We start from the raw sequence: 12,902 nt of genomic DNA, 5'->3' as shown, positions 1-12,902 counted from the left end.
ATCCTGTACCTATATTATATCTCCACCCACCTATACAGAATTGTGACATATGTCGGTTGATTATCAATTCACAATTGTATATGATATGTATTTATGTTTATTTGTGTCAGAGGTTAACACTGTGATTAACCATTAAATTGTTATTTACACCAAAACTAGAATTAGATACATATGAGAAGCAATTGTGACAGATACCCATCCTGTTTATGATATTTTTATGTACCAAAGGTCAACACTGTATTTATGTATATTTAACTAAGACTACACTCAGACCCTCCCTACCCACACATACGCAGAACACATATAGGGGTGAGTGCAGTAACCTTCTATGATTGTGCAATTAAATAAAATATCTGTAATCCCTGAGAGCTTTCAAAAACCACCACTCATATAATCAATAAAATGTATTATTATTACATGGTGAATATTATTCTTCACACACTTAAATAACTGTTCCCTGTGTTACAAAATAAGTTGTAAAGTCATTATTTTATGTAGACATTAGAAGTCTGCATAGCGAGTACAAAGTCACACTGCCTAAGACTCGGGTAAATTATCATGGATTTGGTCCTTTATACAGGTATACATAGAATTGTGATGTCACTGCACTGCATAAATGCAAAAGTCACTGAGGCCTCCTCTGATAGTACTAAAAATCTTCATGTATTGTGTGCCTAATAGGAATATAAAAACCATATGGACTATCACTTATATCTAAATTAGGGGTGTGCACCGGCCACTTTTCGTGTTTTGTGTTTTGGTTTTGGATCTGGATCTTTCTTCGTGTTTTGGATCTGGATTGGTTTTGCCAAAACCACCCTTGCGTGTTTTGGGTTCTGGGTTTTGTGTTTTGGATCTGTATTTTTTTGAAAAAAAGCATAAAAACAGCTAAAATCACAGAATTTGTAGGTTTTTCTGCTCCTATGCTATTATTAACCTCAATAACCTTAATTTCCACTCATTTCCAGTCTATTCTGAATACCTCACACCTCACAATAGTGTTTTTATGTCCAAAAGGTTGCACCGAGGTAGCTGGATGACTATGCTAAGCGACACAAGTGGGCGGCACAAACACGTGACCCATCTAGGCGTGAAACTGCAGTGGCAGACAGGATGGCATTGAAAAACTAGGCCCCAAACTGTACATAATGCAAAGAAAAAAAAGAGGTGCAAGATGGAATTGTCCTTGGGCCCTCCCACCCACCCTTATGTTGTATAAACAGGACATGCACACTTTAACAAACCAATCATTTCAGCGCCAGGGTCTGCCACACAACTGTGGCTGAAATGATTGGTTCGTTTGGGCCCCCACAAAACAAGCTGGCAATTTATCTGTCCCTGCACAAACTGGCTCTACGGAGGCAAGATGTCATCCTCATCCTCCTCATCCACCGATTCCTCACCCTCTTCAGTGTGTACATCCTCATCCTCGCAGAGTATTAATTCGTCCCTGCTGGAACCACAGGTCCCTCTGTACGTTTGGAGGCTGGTCTCCCTGGAAGAGTTGATAATTCATTTTATGAACATCATCTTCTCCACATTTTGTGGAAGCAACCTCCTACGCCTTTCGCTGACAAGGTTCCCGGCTGCACTAAACACTCTTTCGGAGTACACACTGGAGGGGGGGCAACTCAGGTAAAATAGAGCCAGTTTGTACAGGGACCTCCAAATTGCTTCTTTTTCCTGCCAGTACAGGTACGGACTGTCTGACATGCCTACTTGGATGCTGTCACCGTTGTAATCCTTTAACAGACAGACGCACGCTTGTCGCTGCTGCTTTGAGGATTCAAGTGCGGCTACAGCCCACACAATTCACAAAGACAGAAAAAAAAAAGAATATTTTTATTGTTTGTGGAGCACACTTTGAGGGTTACACCACCCTTTAACAGACAGACGCACGCTTGTCGCTGCTGCTTTGAGGATGCAAGTGCGGCTACAGCCCACACAATTCACAAAGACAGAAAAAAGAAGAAGAATATTTTAATTGTTTGTGTAGAACACTTTGAGGTGTCACCACCCTTTAACAGACAGACGCACGCTTGTCGCTGCTGCTTTAAGGATGCAGGTGCGGCTACAGCCCACACATTTCACAAAGACCAAAAAAAAAAGAACAATATTTTAATTGTTTGTGAAGAACACTTTGAGGTGTCACCACCCTTTAACAGACAGACGCACGCTTGTCGCTGCTGCTTTAAGGATGCAGGTGCGGCTACAGCCCACACAATTCACATAGACAGAAAAAAAAAGAACAATATTTTAATTGTTTGTGTAGCACACTTTGAGGGTGTCACCACCCTTTAACAGACAGACGCACGCTTGTCGCTGCTGCTTTGAGGATGCAAGTGTGGCTACATCGCACACAAGTCACAAACACATTAAAAAAATAGTTTTTTATTTTTTGGAACACTTTGAGAGTTACACCACCCTTTAACAGACAGACGCACGCTTGTCGCTGCTGCTTTAAGGATGCAGGTGCGGCTACAGCCCACACATTTCACAAAGACCAAAAAAAAAAGAACAATATTTTAATTGTTTGTGTAGAACACTTTGAGGGTGTCACCACCCTTTAACAGACAGACGCACGCTTGTCGCTGCTGCTTTAAGGATGCAGGTGCGGCTACAGCCCACACAATTCACATAGACAGAAAAAAGAAGAATATTTTTATTGTTTGTGGAGCACACTTTGAGGGTGTCACCACCCTTTAACAGACAGATGCACGCTTGTCGCTGCTGCTTTAAGGATGCAGGTGCGGCTACATCGCACACAAGTCACAAACACATTAAAAAAATAGTTTTTTATTTTTTGGAGCACTTTGAGAGTTACACCACCCTTTAACAGACAGACGCACGCTTGTCGCTGCTGCTTTAAGGATGCAGGTGCGGCTACAGCCCACACATTTCACAAAGACCGAAAAAAAAAGAACAATATTTTAATTGTTTGTGTAGAACACTTTGAGGGTGTCACCACCCTTTAACAGACAGACGCACGCTTGTCGCTGCTGCTTTGAGGATGCAGGTGCGGCTACAGCCCACACATTTCACAAAGACCAAAAAAAAAAGAACAATATTTTAATTGTTTGTGTAGCACACTTTGAGGGTGTCACCACCCTTTAACAGACAGACGCACGCTTGTCGCTGCTGCTTTAAGGATGCAGGTGCGGCTACAGCCCACACAATTCACAAAGACAGAAAAAAAAAGAACAATATTTTAATTGTTTGTGTAGCACACTTTGAGGTGTCACCACCCTTTAACAGACAGACGCACGCTTGTCGCTGCTGCTTTAAGGATGCAGGTGCGGCTACAGCCCACACAATTCACATAGACAGAAAAAAAAAAGAACAATATTTTAATTGTTTGTGTAGCACACTTTGAGGGTGTCACCACCCTTTAACAGACAGACGCACGCTTGTCGCTGCTGCTTTGAGGATGCAAGTGTGGCTACATCGCACACAAGTCACAAACACATTAAAAAAATAGTTTTTTATTTTTTGGAACACTTTGAGAGTTACACCACCCTTTAACAGACAGACGCACGCTTGTCGCTGCTGCTTTAAGGATGCAGGTGCGGCTACAGCCCACACATTTCACAAAGACCGAAAAAAAAAGAACAATATTTTAATTGTTTGTGTAGAACACTTTGAGGGTGTCACCACCCTTTAACAGACAGACGCACGCTTGTCGCTGCTGCTTTAAGGATGCAGGTGCGGCTACAGCCCACACAATTCACATAGACAGAAAAAAGAAGAATATTTTTATTGTTTGTGGAGCACACTTTGAGGGTGTCACCACCCTTTAACAGACAGATGCACGCTTGTCGCTGCTGCTTTAAGGATGCAGGTGCGGCTACATCGCACACAAGTCACAAACACATTAAAAAAATCGTTTTTTATTTTTTGGAGCACTTTGAGAGTTACACCACCCTTTAACAGACAGACGCACGCTTGTCGCTGCTGCTTTAAGGATGCAGGTGCGGCTACAGCCCACACATTTCACAAAGACCAAAAAAAAAGAACAATATTTTAATTGTTTGTGTAGAACACTTTGAGGGTGTCACCACCCTTTAACAGACAGACGCACGCTTGTCGCTGCTGCTTTGAGGATGCAAGTGCGGCTACAGCCCACACAATTCACAAAGACAGAAAAAAGAAGAAGAATATTTTAATTGTTTGTGTAGAACACTTTGAGGTGTCACCACCCTTTAACAGACAGACGCACGCTTGTCGCTGCTGCTTTAAGGATGCAGGTGCGGCTACAGCCCACACATTTCACAAAGACCAAAAAAAAAAGAACAATATTTTAATTGTTTGTGAAGAACACTTTGAGGTGTCACCACCCTTTAACAGACAGACGCACGCTTGTCGCTGCTGCTTTAAGGATGCAGGTGCGGCTACAGCCCACACAATTCACATAGACAGAAAAAAAAAGAACAATATTTTAATTGTTTGTGTAGCACACTTTGAGGGTGTCACCACCCTTTAACAGACAGACGCACGCTTGTCGCTGCTGCTTTGAGGATGCAAGTGTGGCTACATCGCACACAAGTCACAAACACATTAAAAAAATAGTTTTTTATTTTTTGGAACACTTTGAGAGTTACACCACCCTTTAACAGACAGACGCACGCTTGTCGCTGCTGCTTTAAGGATGCAGGTGCGGCTACAGCCCACACATTTCACAAAGACCGAAAAAAAAGAACAATATTTTAATTGTTTGTGTAGAACACTTTGAGGGTGTCACCACCCTTTAACAGACAGACGCACGCTTGTCGCTGCTGCTTTAAGGATGCAGGTGCGGCTACAGCCCACACAATTCACATAGACAGAAAAAAGAAGAATATTTTTATTGTTTGTGGAGCACACTTTGAGGGTGTCACCACCCTTTAACAGACAGATGCACGCTTGTCGCTGCTGCTTTAAGGATGCAGGTGCGGCTACATCGCACACAAGTCACAAACACATTAAAAAAATAGTTTTTTATTTTTTGGAGCACTTTGAGAGTTACACCACCCTTTAACAGACAGACGCACGCTTGTCGCTGCTGCTTTAAGGATGCAGGTGCGGCTACAGCCCACACATTTCACAAAGACCAAAAAAAAAGAACAATATTTTAATTGTTTGTGTAGCACACTTTGAGGGTGTCACCACCCTTTAACAGACAGACGCACGCTTGTCGCTGCTGCTTTAAGGATGCAGGTGCGGCTACAGCCCACACAATTCACAAAGACAGAAAAAAAAAGAACAATATTTTAATTGTTTGTGTAGCACACTTTGAGGGTGTCACCACCCTTTAACAGACAGACGCACGCTTGTCGCTGCTGCTTTAAGGATGCAGGTGCGGCTACAGCCCACACAATTCACAAAGACAGAAAAAAAAAGAACAATATTTTAATTGTTTGTGTAGCACACTTTGAGGGTGTCACCACCCTTTAACAGACAGACGCACGCTTGTCGCTGCTGCTTTGAGGATGCAGGTGGAATCTAGACGGGATTTGGAACCGAGGACACACTACCTCCATCAATTGTCTAAATCCCACTGCACTAATGTCGGATACCGGACGCACGTCTAACACCAACATAGCAGTCAAGGCCTCAGTTATACGTTTTGCTTCAGGATGACTGCTGTCGTACTTCATCCTCATCGCTAGGGACTGTTGGAGGGTCAATTGTTTAGTAAAAGTAGTGATGTTCCTACTTCCTCTCTGGGATGATGAACAACTCCCAGCAGCAGCAACAGCACTAGGAGGAAGTGGTTCTTGATCTTTCCCTATTTTATTTTTATCGGAGAAAGTTTGGTCCTCCATTTATGTTATATTGATATATATACGTGCGGCTAAAGCGCACACAAACACAGAAAATATTATTTTATTTTTGCTGGAGAGTAGTGCACTTTGTGGGTTACACCACCCTTTAAGAAATGAGCCAGCCGGCTCTTTACTTATGGGACACAGGCGCACGCTTGGCGCTGCTCCTTTGTTGATGCACGTGCAGCCACAGTGCACACAATTCACAAACACAGAAAATAATTTTTTTTTTGGTTTGGACTGGAGTGTACTTTCGGGGGTTACAGCACCCTTAACGGTCAAGCCAGCCGGCCCTTTACTTATGACACAGGCGCACGCTTGGCACTACTTTGTTGATGCACGTGCGGCTACTGCGCACACAATTCACAAACACAGAAAATAATTTTTTTTTTGGTTTGGACTGGAGTGTACTTTCGGGGGTTACAGCACCCTTAACGGTCAAGCCAGCCGGCCCTTTACTTATGACACAGGCGCACGCTTGGCACTACTTTGTTGATGCACGTGCGGCTACTGCGCACACAATTCACAAACACAGAAAATAATTTTTTTTTTGGTTTGGACTGGAGTGTACTTTCGGGGGTTACAGCACCCTTAACGGTCAAGCCAGCCGGCCCTTTACTTATGACACAGGCGCACGCTTGGCACTACTTTGTTGATGCACGTGCGGCTACTGCGCACACAATTCACAAACACAGAAAATAATTTTTTTTTTGGTTTGGACTGGAGTGTACTTTCGGGGGTTACAGCACCCTTAACGGTCAAGCCAGCCGGCCCTTTACTTATGACACAGGCGCACGCTTGGCACTACTTTGTTGATGCACGTGCGGCTACTGCGCACACAATTCACAAACACAGAAAATAATTTTTTTTTGGGTTTGGACTGGAGTGTACTTTCGGGGGTTACAGCACCCTTAACGGTCAAGCCAGCCGGCCCTTTACTTATGACACAGGCGCACGCTTGGCACTACTTTGTTGATGCACGTGCGGCTACTGCGCACACAATTCACAAACACAGAAAATAATTTTTTTTTGGGTTTGGACTGGAGTGTACTTTCGGGGGTTACAGCACCCTTAACGGTCAAGCCAGCCGGCCCTTTACTTATGACACAGGCACACGCTTGGCACTACTTTGTTGATGCACGTGCGGCTACTGCGCACACAATTCACAAACACAGAAAATATATTATTTTTTTAGCACTTGGGGGGAGCACCCCTGATGGACAGAGCACCCCCTGGACAACACTGCAGCACTCCTTTAGGACTGGGACACTGCACAGGACTTTGGAGTGGACACAGCCCCTATGGAGAACTGACTGCACAACACAGTCCAGCCAGCCCCTATGGACTTTGAAGTAGTGGACACAGCCCCTATTAACAACAGCAGCACAGCACAACACAGCCAGCCCCTATGGACTTTGAAGTAGTGGACAACAGCAGCACTACACTACACTACACTACACAGCCCTAACTCCCACCCTCCCTCTTCACTGTCCACAGCCGAGTGAGAAAATGGCGCCGACGTGGGTACCTTATATAGGATCCAAAACCCGCGAGACTCGGAAGGCGGGATGATGACGTTTTGCCTCGATTTCAGATCCGAGTCAGGCGGGAAAAGTCGAGCCTGATTCGGATCGGACTCGGATCGGGGGGGCTCGGGGGGGTTCGGATTTCAGAAATCCGAACCCGCTCACCCCTAATCTAAATGGATATGACATGACTAATTTTTTGGCAAACAAAAGTACTGGAATTGGTGTAGATATAGGGGTACCTATGATATCAGGGCCAGGAGCTCTGCAACCTCTGCTACTGTAAAAAACAAAATTTTATGCAAGCTCTGGGCTGCTTGGGCCTTTCCCACTTTTTACTTATTGTGGATGTGTCAGTGCAGCCTCTTGATGGCTTTCTAATCTAAAGAACACTCATCAAGGACATTATTATGCAATGCTATAGATATGCCCAGCTATATTGTTGATGCTGGCTTGGCGAATCACGCCACGCATAGCGCAAGATGCGCGCCCAGGAGTGGATTCGCACACTGTGTACATGACCACGCCCCCATAGGAATGCATGATGCGATTGCAGTGTGCACCATAGCGAAGCGTATGCAGGTGCGGGGAATGTCATGGCACAAAGCGTGCGCACATATATAACTGGGCGCATCTAAACCTCTGTGGATAATGCTTCTCTGCCTTGCTATAGTATGTAACTTATTCAGCCTTCTCTTGGCAAAGCCAGTCACCTTCAAATGTACTAGTAGGAGCGCTTTGTCGACATTTTACTTTTGTCAACATCAGTGTTGATATGATAAATGTCAACATGGCTAATGTTATGTCGGCATATCAAAAAAATATACCTAACCCGTTTCACACTACTGGTGCTTATCTATCTGAGCCTGTCTAAGGTATACTTTGTGGTTAGAATTCTTTATTTACAGTGAAGAAATTAAGTGGCAGTTCTGGTATACAAAATCCTTGGGGGCAGTTTCAATCAGACGCAGGCTAAACCTCAGCCCAGACCTATTCAATTGTGTTGCTACCCCCATGCATTAAGCCCCAGAGATTGCACTTAACACAGGTTTTACTTTCCTATCTTTTCATGAGCTGCAAGGAAACAACTGCATTACATTCTATACATGAATCTAAGGGGTAACGTGCGTTACCCGCGGGTTTACTGCATAGGGAAATGTACTAATAATTGAATAGCTCGGGCGATCAAATAATAAAAAGATTCGACTCTGAGCTCCAAATCAAATTCTCTAGTGCTGTAGGGCAGTGAATTTCAATCAATGAGTGTAACACCGGGTACACACTAGACGAAATGACATATTAGGCACATCATCTAGTGTGTACCCGCTATGTCGCTGATGATGCATGCTCCCGCGCGTCGTCAGTGACATCGTCTGTCGGACTTTCATGCAGGTCTGGCGGGCGACATCGTCAGCAAGAGCCATGCTGCCGAATGCACTTGCCGATGCCGGCACCCCACCAGGTCCCGTCACTAACGAGGTCGGTACACAATAGACATTGCCTAGTGTGTACCGGCCTTTAAAGTGTTGCTATAAATATATACTCTTCACTTAATTATCCTTTCACTTTGTTGATTGATTAAACCCGGAGCTTTACCCGAACGGTAAATACATGGGTAACTGAACCTGTAAATGTTATAAACTACATTTTTCAAAGCAAATACATCTTCAGTGGGTTTAGCTGCTGGATTTAAAGGGGCAATATTGTTAAATACTGAGCAAATATTATCGCCCATTTAAATTCAGCAGCTGAAGCTGCTGAAGATGTGGCAGTTTCGAAAAGAGACACTTAGGGGTAAATTTAAGTGAAGATGTTGCCCATAGCAACCAATCAGATTCTAGCTATTATCTTTTAAAAGGTGCTACTTAAATGTTAAGTAGAATCTGATTGGTTGCTATGGGCAACATCTCTACGTCTAAAAACTCTCACTTTAGTAAATGTACCCCTTAGTAAATTTACCCCTTGGTATGATTTATTTTTCTTCCTAATACAATGAAGATGAAATAAAAATAAACCTAATACTTACTTGGTTTTACGCATAGATCATCAAAATCGAAACAACAATTTCCTTGTTTAACACACTGGGAATCACAGCGGCAATCATTTTCCATTAAACTGTCGGTTTCATAGCATCTTTGTCTGCATGACACTTAGAAAGCAGAGAACAAAGATTACAGTCAGTCAGCAGAGGTGATCTTGTATAAGAAATAAAGATGCTTATATAGTTTTATTCTTTCTCTGTTTTATTACAATAAGTCAGATTTATTGTATGAATTTATAGTTTTGTCGCTTACGGAACTTATGGATTAATTCACTATTTTGATTTTCATCAATTCACAATCTAATGCTGGGTACACACCGGCAGATATATTGGCAGACCAATTAACCGGCCAATATATATTGTGTGTGTCGGCCAGTGCGTACCAGCGATATGTCTGTAAATGACGTAGTTCACAAACATATCGCATCGGATGTGCTGCACAGCCGATGGTAGATATATCTGCTCATTGTGCTGACCGCCCGTACACTTGCTGCAGAGTCTGCGGGGAGGGGGGCGCGAAGCTACCCACAGCCAGCGGGACCCGTGGCCAGATGACAGATGACAGTTGTTCAGTGTGTATGAACAACCATCGTCTGCAGATATGTCTGGTAGGTGTGTACCCAGCTGAAGCCACTAGTTGTCAGTTTTATGTTACACAAATTATAGTACACCACATTCTATAGACAAAATATAGCGGAAAATGTTAAAATGTTTGCCTCTGAAAACAAACACACATTCATTGGTTAATTACATCAAATAGTGTCCAAAATAACATATGTATAGTGATAACATGCTGCAAATAGGGCAAAGCAAATCCTATGCAGGTTTGACAATATACGATATACATGTACATTAAAATAAATTGTTCTGTAATAAATTAGCATTGTTTACTTTTTGTGTAATGTACTCTTTACTGTAGACTATATTGATGTTGTAAGTCACTATAATGACTGCATAGTCATTAGATGTAACTATAATGTAATTTCAATAGAGTAACATTAACGTGAAATAGACTCTGATGTATTTAAATATGTCAAAGATTTTATGTTCCAACATATGGAAGACATATGTATAATAATATATGACAACATAAAATAATGAAAAACATTTCAGGCTTTATGGTTAGCCAACGTAAAATCACTTATACACTGATTTTCAGATGTGTCCATAATTATAATATGTCTTTGTATGCAGATAGAGAAAAAACCTTTTTAATTTTGTTGAGGGATAACAATATGTAGGTGTCAGCATAATATCTCTGGTATGAGTGTCCTCCCTTTCTCACTTCCCCTGACAGAGAAATACAGTAACTAATGCTGAATGATGTTCAGAACATTTACAAGTAACGCAAACTGTGTTGCAAGTAATAGGTAAAAAATTTAATTCCAATTGGTGTTTCTTGTTTGTGGCGGGACAGTTCCAGTTTTTGGGCCCTGTTGGTGACCCCACCCCGGGCCACAATGTCCCACATTGGGGGGGAAGTTGGGAGCCCTCCTCACACACCCACTTCTCTGCTTAGCAGAGCAAGCAGTGAATATCTGCCATGTGCATGCGTGTGGTAGCTTTTTATTGGACAGAGGGACTGGGGACATGCCCAGCAGCTCCCAAAGCACTGGGCATGCCCCCGGCATAACAAAAACGGAGGGCATGGCTCGTGAACAAGATATTTCACAAAAGCCACACCCATTGCCACAAGGCCACACCCCTTTTCAGGGATGGGGCTTAGTTCTAAAGTCACTAGGATGTTGGAAGGTATGCATGTGCAAACAAATGTATCGGTATTTCAAGTAGGTAGGTTAAACTATAATTTATGTGGCTGAATAATTATCCAGGATATTTTCAGCACATATAAGTAAACTACACACATGCCTTTTTGTACAATATATACTTTATACTTAAATAATAAACTTTTTTATTTCATATTTCAGGATTAACATTTACAACAACACATGTATTAGCAATAAATTAGCACAAGACATCATGAATATATTGTAACCACTGACATGTTTGTTTGAAGGAAGCGCAAACACGGGCTACAAGTTTTATATGTGTTCGCACCTGTACTCTACAACTAAATCACCTTGTTATAAAATCAGGGTTTATAATACAGTGCAGCTTGCTAGCATGCATTATTGTTGGGTTTCTAAAGATGTCATATTGCAATCAAAGTCTTCTCAGGACGCCCCTCTGTTTGCATTGCAAATTAATCTCAAATCTTGCCAGAAACAATGGGCCTTCATCCAATGTTTTGCAACATATTTATGAACACAAGCCAAGATACATTAACAATGAGTTTTTTAATTTGTCTTTTAGGACAAGGGCTGTCACCACTTGACAGCTAAATGTTGTGAAAGCACATGGAGTAAGCCACGTCATATCAGCATCTTGTTTATTTGGCATCTTGCTATAATTTCTGTAAGTATCATTCACAGTAGTTTTCCATCTATCACACATTTCCTCCTGCAACTACAATCCCATTGTATACATAATCAATATTTTTGATTTGTTCCGTGCACATGATTGCTTATGCATGATGTCACATTGCATGCTAACCTATTGGTTTGTTGTGTTTTGTCCCCATGTATATACTGTACTGTATCACTCTCTTGTTGTTACAGACTCAAAATGTGGGGAGTTATAGTAGCTAATATTAACATTGGACATTTGGACTTTCTTATTTCTCCGATACTTGCTGTAATACTTTTACAGGATCTTGTGGACCGGGTAAGTAATGGGGTAGGGTGTGAGGTGAAGAGAATTGCAATATACTAGTGTAGTAATAATGTGTAAATGTGGGTCAGCACCTGAGCCTAATCCTTTCCCAGCATTGGTCATCGCTGCTCTTTGTGCTGCAGGACTCATTTTCCTGTCATCGGACAGTCTCAGGATATTTCATGCCATTGAATGACAATATACAGTATGTATAGTGGGCCTGATTCTGACTTGGTAGCAAAGCAAAAAAAAAAGGCAACTAACTTTGCACCTTGGTAAACCCATGTTGAAAATATTTTATAACTTTCAGGTTTGCAAGTAAATATATCCAAAAGTCCAGCAAAGGATATTTAAATTGCAACTTACACAATGCAATTGTGCTTCGATTTAAATGTCAAAGTAAAATGTCCCACGCAGTAAGCTAGGCAAGTAAATTAAGCTGATTTTAAACATTGGACTAATGAAATTAATATGATTTATCTATTTGACGCACTTTTGGCCTGATTCCGAATTGCACACAAGTCTGTTTTGGACAGACTTTCTGATTATTTAGCAACTACACAAGCGTCGGAGTCTGCATATGCAACTTTGATCTCAAGCTGATCTCCACCTTCAGCTGAGTGGTAACTGGGCGGCTACAGGGTGTTCGCACATAGGTTAAAAGTTCTATGGGCATGTATATGTAATTGATGGCTATTCTGTGGTGATTGTATGGAGAGATCCAGCTAATTTCAAATGGATTTCTTGCAACAAGGATAAGGTGTCACGGCCAGGGCTTCTCGGCATGGTACTCGCCGGGTATTACCTGTGAGGTCGTTGTGG

At 42.2% G+C, this 12,902-nt stretch overlaps 1 protein-coding gene across 1 annotated transcript in view; it reads right to left on the bottom strand.

Annotated features, from left to right (window-relative positions):
* The window catches only part of ENPP3 (ectonucleotide pyrophosphatase/phosphodiesterase 3), a 236,545-nt gene that overhangs the window by 164,098 nt on the left and 59,545 nt on the right, over positions 1-12,902 (bottom strand). The window contains exon 3 of the mRNA XM_088443058.1: positions 9,354-9,476. Coding sequence (XP_088299184.1) covers positions 9,354-9,476 — 123 coding nt within the window. The remainder of the gene's footprint in view (positions 1-9,353; positions 9,477-12,902) is intronic.

Source organism: Taudactylus pleione, unplaced genomic scaffold (assembly GCF_031769625.1).
Source record: "Taudactylus pleione unplaced genomic scaffold, aTauple2 ptg000326l, whole genome shotgun sequence".
Taxonomy (NCBI): domain Eukaryota; kingdom Metazoa; phylum Chordata; class Amphibia; order Anura; family Myobatrachidae; genus Taudactylus; species Taudactylus pleione.
Note: the sequence above shows the minus strand (reverse complement) of the source record. Positions and strands in the feature narration are given on the sequence as shown.